This window comes from Manduca sexta, chromosome 23 (assembly GCF_014839805.1).
Source record: "Manduca sexta isolate Smith_Timp_Sample1 chromosome 23, JHU_Msex_v1.0, whole genome shotgun sequence".
Lineage (NCBI taxonomy): Eukaryota > Metazoa > Arthropoda > Insecta > Lepidoptera > Sphingidae > Manduca > Manduca sexta.
Window position 1 is genome coordinate 1479885 of NC_051137.1, and position 13500 is coordinate 1493384.

General features: G+C 35.9%; 1 protein-coding gene across 3 annotated transcripts in view; it reads left to right on the top strand.

Moving 5' to 3' along the window:
- LOC115443441 (GATA zinc finger domain-containing protein 10) overlaps positions 1-13484 on the top strand; it is a 31068-nt gene extending 17584 nt beyond the window's left edge. Inside the window, exons 2-6 of one of the 3 annotated variants that reach the window (XM_030168841.2) lie at positions 6536-6656; positions 9957-10178; positions 10407-10649; positions 10938-11141; positions 12970-13484. In XM_030168841.2, the coding sequence (XP_030024701.2) occupies positions 6536-6656; positions 9957-10178; positions 10407-10649; positions 10938-11141; positions 12970-13146 (967 nt within the window). In that variant the 3' untranslated portion in view covers positions 13147-13484. The remainder of the gene's footprint in view (positions 1-6535; positions 6657-9956; positions 10179-10406; positions 10650-10937; positions 11142-12969) is intronic. The other 2 variants (XM_030168850.2, XM_030168859.2) reach the window with 2 other exon arrangements.
- The last annotated feature ends 16 nt before the right edge of the window (positions 13485-13500 follow it).

Genomic DNA, 13500 nt, shown 5'->3' on the forward strand with positions numbered 1-13500 from the left:
TGCCCAACTAGTCGCAAATAGCCTTGAGTCTTAGCTAGATGTGGTCACTTCCAATGCGGGAATCGTTCGGATATTGCGTAACGAAACTGCGCGCACGTCCGCATGCCCAGATCTTTTGAAATATCCATATTTATCTTCCGAACTAGATCCTTTAGAATGTCGGTATTTTTCCTAATGTCAGGTGCGGTTTAGAGTGAGTAGTGACAGTCACTACCAACTTGTTAATGCGCCTAGAAAACTACACTATATGAAACTAATAGTTGCATCAACAATTTGAGCGTAAACTAGGTCCATTATAAATAGCAGATTCTATTAAACTAAGATTTGCTAGATGACTGTAAATTTATTGAAATAATCTCATTTTCGAATCAACGTCATACATTTTGTGAAAATTTCACGTTACCTATACACTTGCAAATAATATAATATATAGTGGAAGAATTATATGGACTAAAACCGAGATTTTTCTATTATATTCCCGTTTATACGAAAATAAATGGTGATAACCTAGATGGGGGTGGAATGGACTGCCGAGACGAATGTCCTCAGGTTCAAACCAAAAAACACACTTCTAACATTTCTAAAGTTATGTTCCATTCTTTGCCTATTATTGTCACTCGATTAAAACGGTAAAGGAAAACACCACGAGTAAATCTGCATACCTGAGAAGTTCTCCATAAGCCAAAAGTTATCCACTTGGCTAGCGCGAACTAAAGCCTAAACCCTCTCAGTGGTAGGCCCGTGCCCAGCAGTGGGACAGTATATAATACAAGACGTACTATTATTATTACACAAGAAAGCTGTACCTTGTAGACCAGCTTTATTACAGCTGAGTTTTTATTGTCAAGCGACCTTTGATTACTTGCGATAAAAGACAATCGTGAAGCGAAATTAAGCATACAATTAAAATGTGTTACAATACATTACAGCAGGATATCGCCTTTCTACGACCTTCTGTGAGCATTGAACAGCATGTAGCGTGGTTTATTGATTGTGGATAAAAAAATAATTACCTAATCCTGTTTATTTAGTTGTTTGCGTTAGTACTTTATATCCTTTATAAGTTTATGAGGAATATAATTTAAATGGTATAGCGATATTTAAATGGATATTAATGGTTATAAACTAGATGACATTACTAGTTACCGTTGAATGTGACCTGCTATTAAACATTTTACTTTGATTAAACACAAGCAATCAGTGGCGAAGGGTGAAGTTTTCCGAAAGGTAAATCGACACAACATAATATAGGTATTAATATGCATATATACTGTTTGCAAATCGTTTTAATGATAGTTAGATTCTACAGAAAGGAAAGTCGACAGGAATCGGGTTATATGGACAATTTGCCACTGCAAGCAATGTTTTACTTTGGTTCAAAAACTTTAGGAATAATGCGATTAAACAATAAGTAAAACTCATAATAATATTCTTTATTAGTACGATTATAAACATCAAGTAAACGAACATAAAATTCAAGAACATTCCCAAGAGAAGAATTCATGTATCTATTCATTATAGACTCGTATATTCGTAGAGCAATGTTGCAAAACTAAGGTTTCTTACAAATTCGAGCCACATTCCAACGATTCTAAGTATTAAAACTAAAAGCGTTGATATATAGTCACCGGTCAGAAGACGATTGCTATAATATGCAATACACCTTTACGCCGTAACGCTCTAATGGGTAGACTGAAGTGACGTCCTTTTTTCGAACTTAAAGCCATTTCATGGAAGGCGAGCCAATTTTTTCTACATCAGAAAAAATTGCGACGCTAAAACTCACATTATACAAAATATTAATGAATGAATTCCTCCAAGCCGAATTTTGACCACAGCGGCCAATCTCAACGGAGATCAGCCAAGTACGCAGGAGATATTAAAGTACACAAGTGTGTGCAATACACAGGTGCGCTCTCTGGTCTTTAACTCTCATAGTCCGGTGAGACGGCAATTCGACATAATCGGAGAAATTTGGCGCAGAACCAACGGCTTTACCTACTTACCGAGGCACGGGAGTATCACACAGCCAACTTCCTCACTTCGGTCTGTAACTAAGTAATTTTTAAGATCTGAAAACCCAACCACTACCATTTTTTTGCTCGACCCTGGACCTCAGGTAATCGTTCTTGTACTGCGTAAATATTACATCTACGCCACTGAGGTAGTTTTGACAAAAGATATACAGTAAGTAATCACTTTAAGCTAAAAATACAATTACAAAATATATTTTTTTATTGCCCGACCTGGCGTGGAACCTAAGGCCTCACGGATCATCGGACAAATATCATTAGCTAGTTTTCCATTTCACGACTCGATGGTTTCAATAGAGAAAGCATAGGAATGTATTTTATTTTAAGCTCTATTTCATTCAATTTGGCAATGCGACCGAGTTTTTATCGCGTTCGTGTAATTTCTAATCTCTCGGCGGGTACATAAATTTCACTTCGTAGTTTTTCTTAATACAATGCTAAGGTCACTTTCGTCACTAAGAATTTTGCACAATTGAGTTTTTATTCAGTTGATGAGAGTAACAACAGGTCGCTCGACTGGTGGTAAAAAACATGTAAAAACATTACGCTTACCCACTGTTGCATTGTTGTTGATATAGGCAGAACTTTGTTAACTATAAAAACAACTTTAGTAAAAGAACCACGGGATGACGACTTCATAATACTGTGGAAATACAGACCTAAAGTTAGTTATAGGTGCTAAAAAAGAATCATATAATTTGTGGATAAAGCTAAACCAATATGTTCCCACCTGTTAGTAACTCAGATGTCGTTTCCACTAAAAAATATTTCTTTTGCACCTAATTTTGCATTATTTATGATGACAATCAATTACTTTAAGATAACAACTATTTATTTACTGGATAAACATGCGATGTAAACTTCATTCGTATATAGTTTTAGACTTCTCGAACTCTTCAACATATTCTTTGTACTTAAGTGCAAGTAAATATATGTATTAAAGTATTCTAGCCATTATTATTACGCATTTTTTTCTCAGTAGTAGCGTATCCCATCAAGCGAGTTATTTAATTAAATAAAAAAATAGAAGTTCAACTGTTGGAAATCATTAAATTGATTACTTTATTTCTACTATTCCAATTTACATCACGAATAAACAATAACGGAAATCCTAAATTAGTATTTTTATTTTTATTTCCTTGTAAAGGATGCCCATAAATGAAAAAACATTATTAAAGGATACCAATAAATGTAATATTACAAAAATTATGAATTATTTGGCCTGTCAAATGATAGTCGTTATTAAAGGTCAAGTTTGTACTTGTTTTAAATGCAAAAGTTCGCCTAAACTGTATGAATCATATTAACATGACCTTGGTTATAGAATGGTTTATTTTATTAGTTTACTTATACACATTCGTAACATACTATAATAATTAAGTACCTAAATTGTAGCAAAATCTTGACATTTGAAGTAGGTAATAATGTTTTATAATTTAAGGAAAAATATTGGACTATGGATCATGTTTGGGCGCCTAATGTTAAAATGAACAGATTCATGCCAATGAGAGACATGAAATTCCCAAAAGCCCTGATACTTAAGTATACGAACCGATTTAATTATCCAGACAAATTCGGTCCAGCCCATCTTGATAAAAAGTTAACCAACTGCAAAAAAGTCATCAACATACCTAGAACAGAATATTTTCCTCATAAAACCGTTTACGTTTATGGTGGGAAACGATAAATAGGGTACCGGACTCATTTTTGTTCTTTACTATTATCAAATATTTACATAATATAAATTATAACACAGAAGGAATTATTAAAATCCGGTAAAAAATCAACAAGTTATAAGTCTTTGAATTTCGGTGGAAGGGGTAATTAACAAGAAACAGAAAAGAGACGAAATATCCACATGTGACGTCATCGGGAATTACGACGTGTGCGAAAAAAAGAGATGAAGCGATATCCCCACATCGCGCACACTTCAGCACATTACAATATTTTAAATATGAATTACTCGCTCATTTTTTAACCAATTGTTATGCAGTTTTCGCAGGAGTGCTTCTTTTTCGTATTTTTAACCATTACATATAGAATAATGTACAAAATCAAGCATAGGCCGGTCCCCTATTGCGATCTCCGGCATTTGCATGACTGTCAACAGCAAAAACGAAAACAATGGGCATTTGACATTTACCTTACGTATTGTAACATACAGTAATCACAAACTTTCACATGTTAATTATTGTACAGCCGCGCCTGCTATTACGCGGCTCTTTGCAATCTTTCCATTTTCACGCTTGTCTCACTGGTTGTGTGACCTACTTAAATCAGTCACATAATACGCTGTTTATGGGTAGTCGGGTATGGGGTTATTAGGACGACTCGAAAATAAAAACCGGCTTTAAGCGATATATTTATTAATTAGTAACAAGTTACGTATCGATGATTTATAATTTTTATGTATGTAATAAGTAGAGGCTGTCTATTATTGACATATCATGGTTCAACAGATTACGATTCACTCGCACACATTAAGCATTTATTCCCGAAGGAGGTATGCAGAGTCACAACCTGGGAACCCCTTTTCGCCAAGTGAGGTTGAGAGCCTATCGCCATATCGGACACAAATTCTAGACTATATATTATACTAAGCAGAAAATCAAAATATCACTACCCGACCCGGTATTCGAACCCAGGAGCTCAAAGCACTCCCGTACCGCGCATGTAGTACTACGCCACCGAGGCAACACAACTCAATTTAGTTATTATGAGTAACGTCCTTAAACATGAATCAATGAAAAAACAACAAATATTATGAGGTAATTAATGCAAATAAAAGACCATGCGAAACCGACCAAAGTCACAACTAGCGTTAAAATCATATTGTAAATCAGCATTGGTTAATTTATTGGCATGTTATTTAAGAACCAGCTCTTACGGCGCACCCCTATGTTACATCACAGTGCGTGTGATTCTAATGGGAATCTTTCGCTAGTGGAAAAGAGCACTTAGTAAATTCAGATTTTTTATAATTTTCCTAAAATCCTTGTTAGTAGGTATCGTATTATTAACACGATGCAGTATGTTCGTCGAAGTTGCAAAGCGACGCAAGTCACTTAAATTATGGGTGAGCAGGAAGACCTATATATAGCATGTCCGCGGTTGAGGATAGACCTTTCTCAAAAATATTCAGGCCGATATGTTGAAAATGGCCTGCACTCCGCAATCTAACGCAACAACTTCTAGCACTGCCTGCAAGCTTTATCAGCTCGTCTGTCTACCTTGGAGGTGGACGTCTAACGCTTTGAGGGACAAATCTTTTTCCGTGAACACATGACGATACATTAGTCGACATTTAAAGATCATTCTTAAGTGGTTGTGAAAGTACCTATAGGGTATCTATAAAGACCTGAAAATCAAGTTCCACTGTCATCCCAATAAATCAAAGGTTGGTACATTACACAATCGCCCTGCGCATGCGCGGCGTCCATTTTGGTGAAATTGCCGCCATTACGTAACAGTGGCCATTTCGCGACGACCGCGTCACACATGCTTTACATCAGGCTATCATTATTTCGCTTATTATGGCATCGTTACACATTTTTAAGCATAAACGTCTCGAAAATAAATTATTCATGATACAACTTATCTTGATACGCTCATTACGGGCAAGAAAATGTTAAGCTACCCTGGATTTACTTCCTGATTATGAGTCAATGCGATTTTTATATTCGCGGATGACTGGGTACTTAATGTTAAACAAGTTTTATGTTTTTTGGTTATAAAAAGTTTTTAACAAATAATGGAATGGTAACGTTGGTTGATAAAGCAATATTTACAATTCTTATTTCGAATACTACTTATAAAATTTAACGTCTAGCCAATACTTTAACTTGCAAATATCTTCAAAGTTCCAATAATAGAAGTCTGTTATGTTCTGCATAAAGTCCTAATGCATTGCATAATATAGAGCCAGCATTCTCTATAGAATTTGTCCATTGAGGTTTAAAAACGAAAAAGTCACTTGGTAGGAACTAACCTTCACAGTCCATGACCACAAACGAAAGAGAAAATGTGAAATCACTTTCAATTTCGGGAAGGAAAAAATGGTAGAAAGAGATATAGGCCTATAGCTACAGGAAACACCAACAAAATTGTTATATCACATCGGGCTTTGGCAAGACAAGATACGCTAGTCGATTCATTCATGCTATAGCCAAAAACATCGTGAAGGAAGGAAGGTGAAGATGAAGGAAAACATGGTGAGGAAACCTGCATACCTGAGAAGTTCTCTATAGGAATTTCGAGGGCGTGTGAAGTCTACCAATCCGCACTAGGCCAGCGTGGTGGACTAAGGCCTAATCCCTCTCAGTAGTAGAGGAGGCCCGTGCTCTGCAGTGGGCAAGTATATAATACAGGGCTGATATTATTATTATTATTATTATTATAGCCAAAAAGGACTTCGTAGCCCTACCATACTCAAGATAAAAACAGACTGTTCACTTTCAAATAAACAAATTACACAACACTCATAATATTTTTCCTTGTTTTAGGTGGCGATATCTTTTAACGATCCTTCTCCTCGGAGTAGCGATGGCTTCAGAAGAGGAGGACAGCATCCCTGACGCCGGAGTGGGCGAAGAAGAGAGCGGCGAACTGGCCTTGGACCAAGAGGTTTGAAACGTTACATGATTATCACATAATTAAGATGAGCAAAAATACTGAGGAAGTATCACGTTCTAATTATACTTAATTGAATAAAAAAAAAATTAAAGCTAATTAAAGTTAAATTGAAAGAGTCCTTTCTAAATATCTGATATATACACCGGCATTCCGTATTAGATATGTTTGCATTCTTAAATAAAAGATATCCGCGTTCTTAGATAGTAGTGCGTGGTGTATGCACCCACGTTTCATCTTATAATTTTACACCGTACATAGCAATTCTAGCAATATTTTGAATTTACAAATTCAATTACGCATTTCAAATCTCACTAAAAATTAATATTAGCTAACGGGTTAAAAAAACCTTTAATTTCTAAGCTGACTGACTTTATCATAACGTATTGTCACGACTTGCACAATGCAAGTCATTAACTTTAACTATCTTTTAGAGGTCATACCACAATGAAATTATAATCAAATTAATAATCTTTTAGAATACTTCTAACATCGACTACGTCCGGTAATCGACACGTATCGATGTTATCTATCGATCAAACGAATTCAAATAATAATCTCTTTTTATTCCGTTATTGTATTGACGTTCAACCTATTATAAATCCAAATTGCAATCAAAATACTTTCGATGTAATTAATGGATTCGAATTATGAACATCAGGGTCTTTAAACTTAAATACTCCGTTTTCAAACATTGCGCATGTTGTGGAGTATTCCCGTTTAAAGCGCGATTGCAACCATGAATTGTTATATCAATGCATATTTTCGTAAATTGTATTTCAGCATTAGAATAATAGACAGTAATATTTCAAGTGGTTACAATAAGCAATAGCTTAAACTGCAAAATATTAGTTAATATCTGGAAGTCATAGTTTTTCCCGCTAAAATTGCCAACATGGCGGAACGCGACCGAAATCGAGAGTGTTACAACCGCGGCAGTCTATGCAATTTTTCTACACCATTTAGTGTCAATGTCCGCGAGACAAGGCCGCTAACAGTGAAAGTCGAAAGCAGTTCATTAGATTTTTTTCTTATTACTTCTTTTTAAATTATTTCCGTGTGATAAGAGGGGAACTTTGTTTTTTTTTAGCGGGAAAGCGTCGCTGTGCAAGTTTACCATATTACAATGAAATAATCATGGCCTAAAAAGATTGATCTGCAATTTGAGGCAAAAGATTTGATTTTTTCTTTATACTTTCTTTATAAATCCGACTAATTTAAAATATTATCTATTTCTAATTATAAAGTAGTTCAAATATAATAAATGTTATCTTCACTAAGCTATAAATATATAATATATTGACGTTCAAATGATATTTTACAATCATAGGTCGGACAAATTAGGAAACATTTTTATTAATATCTTTTATTACACATATCTTAATATCTGTGCTCGTATTTTAGTCACCTCCCCGTGAGAACCTACATTAATTTACATAAATTACCATTTATATTAAACAAATTATTGTAAGTAATTATGCAAAATACGTTTATTGAGTACCTATATTTGTAAACAGATGTTATTTATTCGTTTCGTTTCACGCAATCGCGTGAGAGAAATGCAAATGGCGCCAACGGGTCTTCATTCGGAAACACGGTTAGGTTATTATGATTGTGTGCTACTAGATCTTATGAAATGTATATTTATAACCGTCGGCTTGCACATGTACTGATTTGTAAATCCAGATATTTAAGGTGCGTTAGGAGTTCAATTTATATTAACTAACTCTATCTTCTACCTAGGTTAGATCGTCAAATCGTTTTACTTAAGCGGAAAGAAATGAAGATAGAGTGATTTAGAGAGAATTCATAATCATGTGGCAGATAGAAGAAAAGTGCCAAAACGTAATAAGAAAAACAAATGCTTGCGCCCATTTTCAGATTAAAGTCTAGAGAACATAGGTACTTAGTATAAACTATTTATATTTTAAACTCCGTTTTAACTAATTTCAATAATATAATGCTAAACTGATAGTTACAAGGCTTGCAAGACTTTTACTTCTTAATACCATTACTTAATTAGGAGTATAATATGGTACCAATATTTTTTTTATTCCACGATTGCAGCAAAATTATCATGATGTAATTTTGAATAAAGAATGGCGTCACATGCAATAATAAATTACGATGCACGACAATAGGAACCGTTCACCCGGATCCATTTTTAAATTAAAAAATTACGCACAAAATAAAGATGGCGCGGATGTCGGCACGCACGAATGCCTCCAGTGCGCACGGCACAATATGAAATAATTAATGCAACATTACAACGGTATTGAAAGTGTTTTGCGTTGCCAGTAATAATTACATAATTTGTATCACTATTACCTATTATGTGAGGGGAAAAAAGTAAAAAACGACTTGTAATAGTCAATATATCGAATGGCCAGTTTAGTTTTTCTTTTGCCTACAATTCTTACGTTGGTTTCTTATCTAACATCTTTTTGCTAATATGTATTGCGATGCTGTAAAATTGTCTTTCAAGTCACGTTCTAGTACGATTTTTAAATTAATGTCTTTTATAATATTGAGAATTTTTCGTAATATCTAATTTTTTATGTCGTTTACCTACGTAACATTTGTAACATAGCAATGCAATAATAAGATCTTAACATCGAAGAATCACATGACTTTAATTATATACTTTACAAAACAATTCATTCTAAAATAAATAAGCTATCACTATATGCCCACTGACTCACTATTCGCCGAAGTTATTTCATTACTTCAATATTGAAAGTAAAAAGCATTTGATATTGTTCTCGAACTGAAAATGCTTTTAATAATCCGATCTCACGCACCAACGTAGCTCCTCGCCAGTTTCACAATCTTAACCCTTTATTAAACCAATAAGATCTAGAATACCTACTTTATAGTAGGGATAGTAAGCAGAGCTGTCGTTTATATCAGTACAGCCACTCAGGTGAACGTGTTTAACCCTACGACCCGAGTCGCCACTCACGATAGACTCAAGGTAGTACTGCGGGTATCATTTGCACACCTGTTTAGGTATGGTTGCGCTGAGAACTCCTTGGTTAATTATGAAATAAAGAACTTCTTGGATAATAAGACCTTAAAATTGATTATGATCTAATACCATAATAAAATTCATTATCTTCGTGACTATTCCATTTCCAAAAAATAATGTAAGTGGCCCGCGCTACAATGTCAAGACCAAAATTAGATTGCGGAGCGACCGAGAGCATTTCTTAATAAGATTTTTTTTAAGAAAAAGCATTATATACACAATTTAGGTTTAAAATAAACGAGCTCATAAAAAATATTAATTTCCAGGAGTCCCGCAACCTCCGACCACGAGCATACACACCGACGGCATACAACGCTCTGCCCAGCGGATTTAGGCCGACACCATCGTTAGCGGAACTGGCTGGCTACCAACGCCCACAGCAGCAAGAGCAGGAATACATCCAGCCTACCAGACCAGCGCAGCAACAGGTCTACATCGAAGAACCCAGGGCGCCGGTCAGACCAGTGCAGCGGAGGGTAATTGTTCGAGTAGGACCAATTTTTTTTTAGAATGGGACCTTGAATTGTGACGGGCTTCTGACACAAAGAGCTTCAATGTCAGGACACACGGCTTAGGTGTTAGCCTGCGTATTCATTTTTGTCTCTCGCTACTGGTGATGGGACCATATAAATTCATCTCGGCATTTAAAAAAGCAATGGTCAAAAAACAAAATTTAGCTTCACAACCCTAATCCTAAATATCATTTTCCTTTGTAGCCACAGCAAGAACGTCCAGCGAGACTACAGCAACAACAGCTCCAAGAAGTGGAGGAAGAGTTGGAGGATGAGAAAGAGGAACCCGACCGTCTGTCCGAGCTCCTGCAACAGTCCAAGTTCAACTGCGTCGGCAAACAGACAGGTTACTACGCTGACGAGGCCCTCAACTGCGAAGTCTTCCACTACTGCCAGGACAGCGTGAAGCACTCCTGGATCTGCCCTGATGGATTTACTTTCCACCAGGTAAAGAACTTTTAAGTGGATACGCGTTTTGTAGATTATCAAGACTAATAAGCGGAGCGTAGGCTAATGCTCTCAGGGGGCTAGTACGTGTTTGGCAAACTACTGGTAAACCAACCAAAATTGAATCCTACGCACTTTTGTTGTAAAAGAAAATAAATGCTACAACATAACCGAAATATGTAAACTTAAATTCCTATTTATATTACACACATAACACTCATTTACCTTAATTATGAGTAACTATAAATAATTTCGAACATCTTTCACAACGTCAATTTCTATCTCCAGGTTCACTTGATCTGCATGCCGCCGACACACGACAACATCTGCATGAAGTCGTCCAAGTACCACTTCGTCAACGAGTACCTCTACAGGCCTATCAACGAGGAGGAGGTCCAGAAGAAACCCAACGTGTCCCTCAAGTACTCCGACAGGTACTACCCCGCTGAAGTCTACAGGGATGACCGCTACGAACAAGATGAAGAGGAAGAGGTAAGATTTAGTCTAGATTAAAACTAGTACCAAAAAAATGTGGTAATAGACACACAAATACATTTTCCGTAAAAATAATCGTGACCGGTTCGAATAGGCCGGCATAATTATGTCGACTGGCGAGGGGTAATCATTTCTTGTCAATCGTCATATCTGGATTCCACTCCGCTTACCATCAGGTGCAATGGGACCTCACATCATAGTGACGACTTTGTTATGTCCGTAAAACAGGATTCAAACTAAATACTTGGTATTAACAACTGTACGAGATAGCTTTCTAGATTACTGATAATTTGACAAGAATTATAAACTCATTCCTTCTACATAATTAAATATTTCGCGCCATTGGAAGTAAGGAAGCCTAACCATGTTACACAACATGCGATAATCTCTTTACGTCATACTGCCAATATAATTATAGGAATAAAACACTTTTCCGTAACATAAAATTTATTATGTTCATTATGAATGTTCTTTGCTCAAACAAAGCTCTTGACGAGATTTATGTGGCATTGTATTGTCACTTTCTCAAGTTTTTCTCTTTAAAACTCATCGAATGAGCGGAAATATATCGTTTGCCTTGTGACCTACTGCGTTTGAAATAAAGGTGGCCTAATTAAGTTTACTTCACATTTATAGAAATACAGGGTTATTTTGATTTTGCGTTTATCAATGAAACCATATTATCATTGGGCCAAAATTTATCCATGTATAACGAATATTGTCACCAAAGTCCCAGGTTTTTTCTGCTTTTTCGATCATCTTGTAGTTCAGGGCGAATATGGCGTGTGAGTGAGTAGTATTTCTAACTGAAAATGTGACTGAATGTAATGTGATGTCTCTGCGACGAATTTTCTTAGAGCACTAGTAGTGGCAGGCGCGTAAAATTAAAATGAAGTTTGTGTAACTTATTGTAGTGTTATTTTCAAGAAGATAACTATGTGGTTTCATTTAGTAGCGCAACGTCAATATTATCTGTATATCTCGTTTTCTCTTTAGTGCTTCGTTATTAGACGATATTTATTTAGAATAGTGTAAAGTGATTAATAGATTCAATTCAATACTATTTATTCTTCATATTTTTAATCGTTTTTATATGTGCACGACAGTCACCCCACTGCACCTAATGGTAAATACAGTGGCGTGGGGTCCAATAAAATGTCGACCGACAAGCAATGATTACCCCTCGGCAATCGACATAATTATATCGGCCTGTTAGACCCGGATATAAACAGACTGATTTCGGAACGCGACACACTTACGTGGACCATTATGGCGGGTTTTAATACCTTGTGTACAGTGGTCGCTATAAGGGCGAATATAAGATATCTTACCACTAGCATGAGTACTAATAGTACTGTTGGTCTAATCCTAGCTATAAAATTGCAACTCCCCGTTAGAGAACAATAAACAGTCAAAGATCCATTGTTACGAAGTAAGTTTCGCGTACCCAGCCATCACAATGTCAATTATGCGTATTGCATGCAAATTTTTTGTTGGTTTTCATACATCCCTCAATTATGGAGATTCTTAATAATGAATACACTATAAATTATAAAGCAGTTACGCTATGATGCAGCATGAATAGGTAAAATTTGGCATTTTTCAAAAAAAGTATATTAAACACGTTTCGTAATCGTTACATTATTGACGGTCTCACCTCCTTTACAATAATAAAATTTAACGCAAAATAATACGACCTAATTCGAATTCTCAGAACACTTAATTCACGTTCTTTATTTTAAGACAATTAAGATATCGAACACCACACAATTTAAAAATATAATGCCTGATCCATTGAAGCAACCATTCTAATTCTACCGTTTAGGAGGAGCAGCCACGCCGCCAGCCACCTCCGCAGCAGCACCACCAGCAGCAGCAGTTGCAACAGATCCGCGCCTCTCCCAGGCCTCAGGTCGCGCCGCAGGTGTTCAGATCAGCGGAGGAAGTCAACATCCCCCTCGTGCAGAGACGCCCGCAGCGCCCCTACGACTTTGACTTCTAAACTTATTTTATGATGGCATTTTTGACAGAGATTTTTTAATTTCAGTTTTACTCAACAAACACTATTTTAATTTGTTTCATAACTACCCACATTCGATTTGCGTTGTTTTGCTAACTCGCATTACTTCTACCTCATTTTAAAAGACTATATTCTTCGAATTGTTGTCAAAATTAATATCGAATTTTCAAAAATCTTGCTAATTAAGTCCGTTATTATTAATGTCAGAATGCCATGCCATGTTGGCGATGCAAACATTGCCTTGACTTGTAAATATTTTCTCTGGTAATTGTAATTCAAGCTCATTTTTTGTAATTGCCCATAAATTACATAAACATAAGCTGAGTAAACTAATTT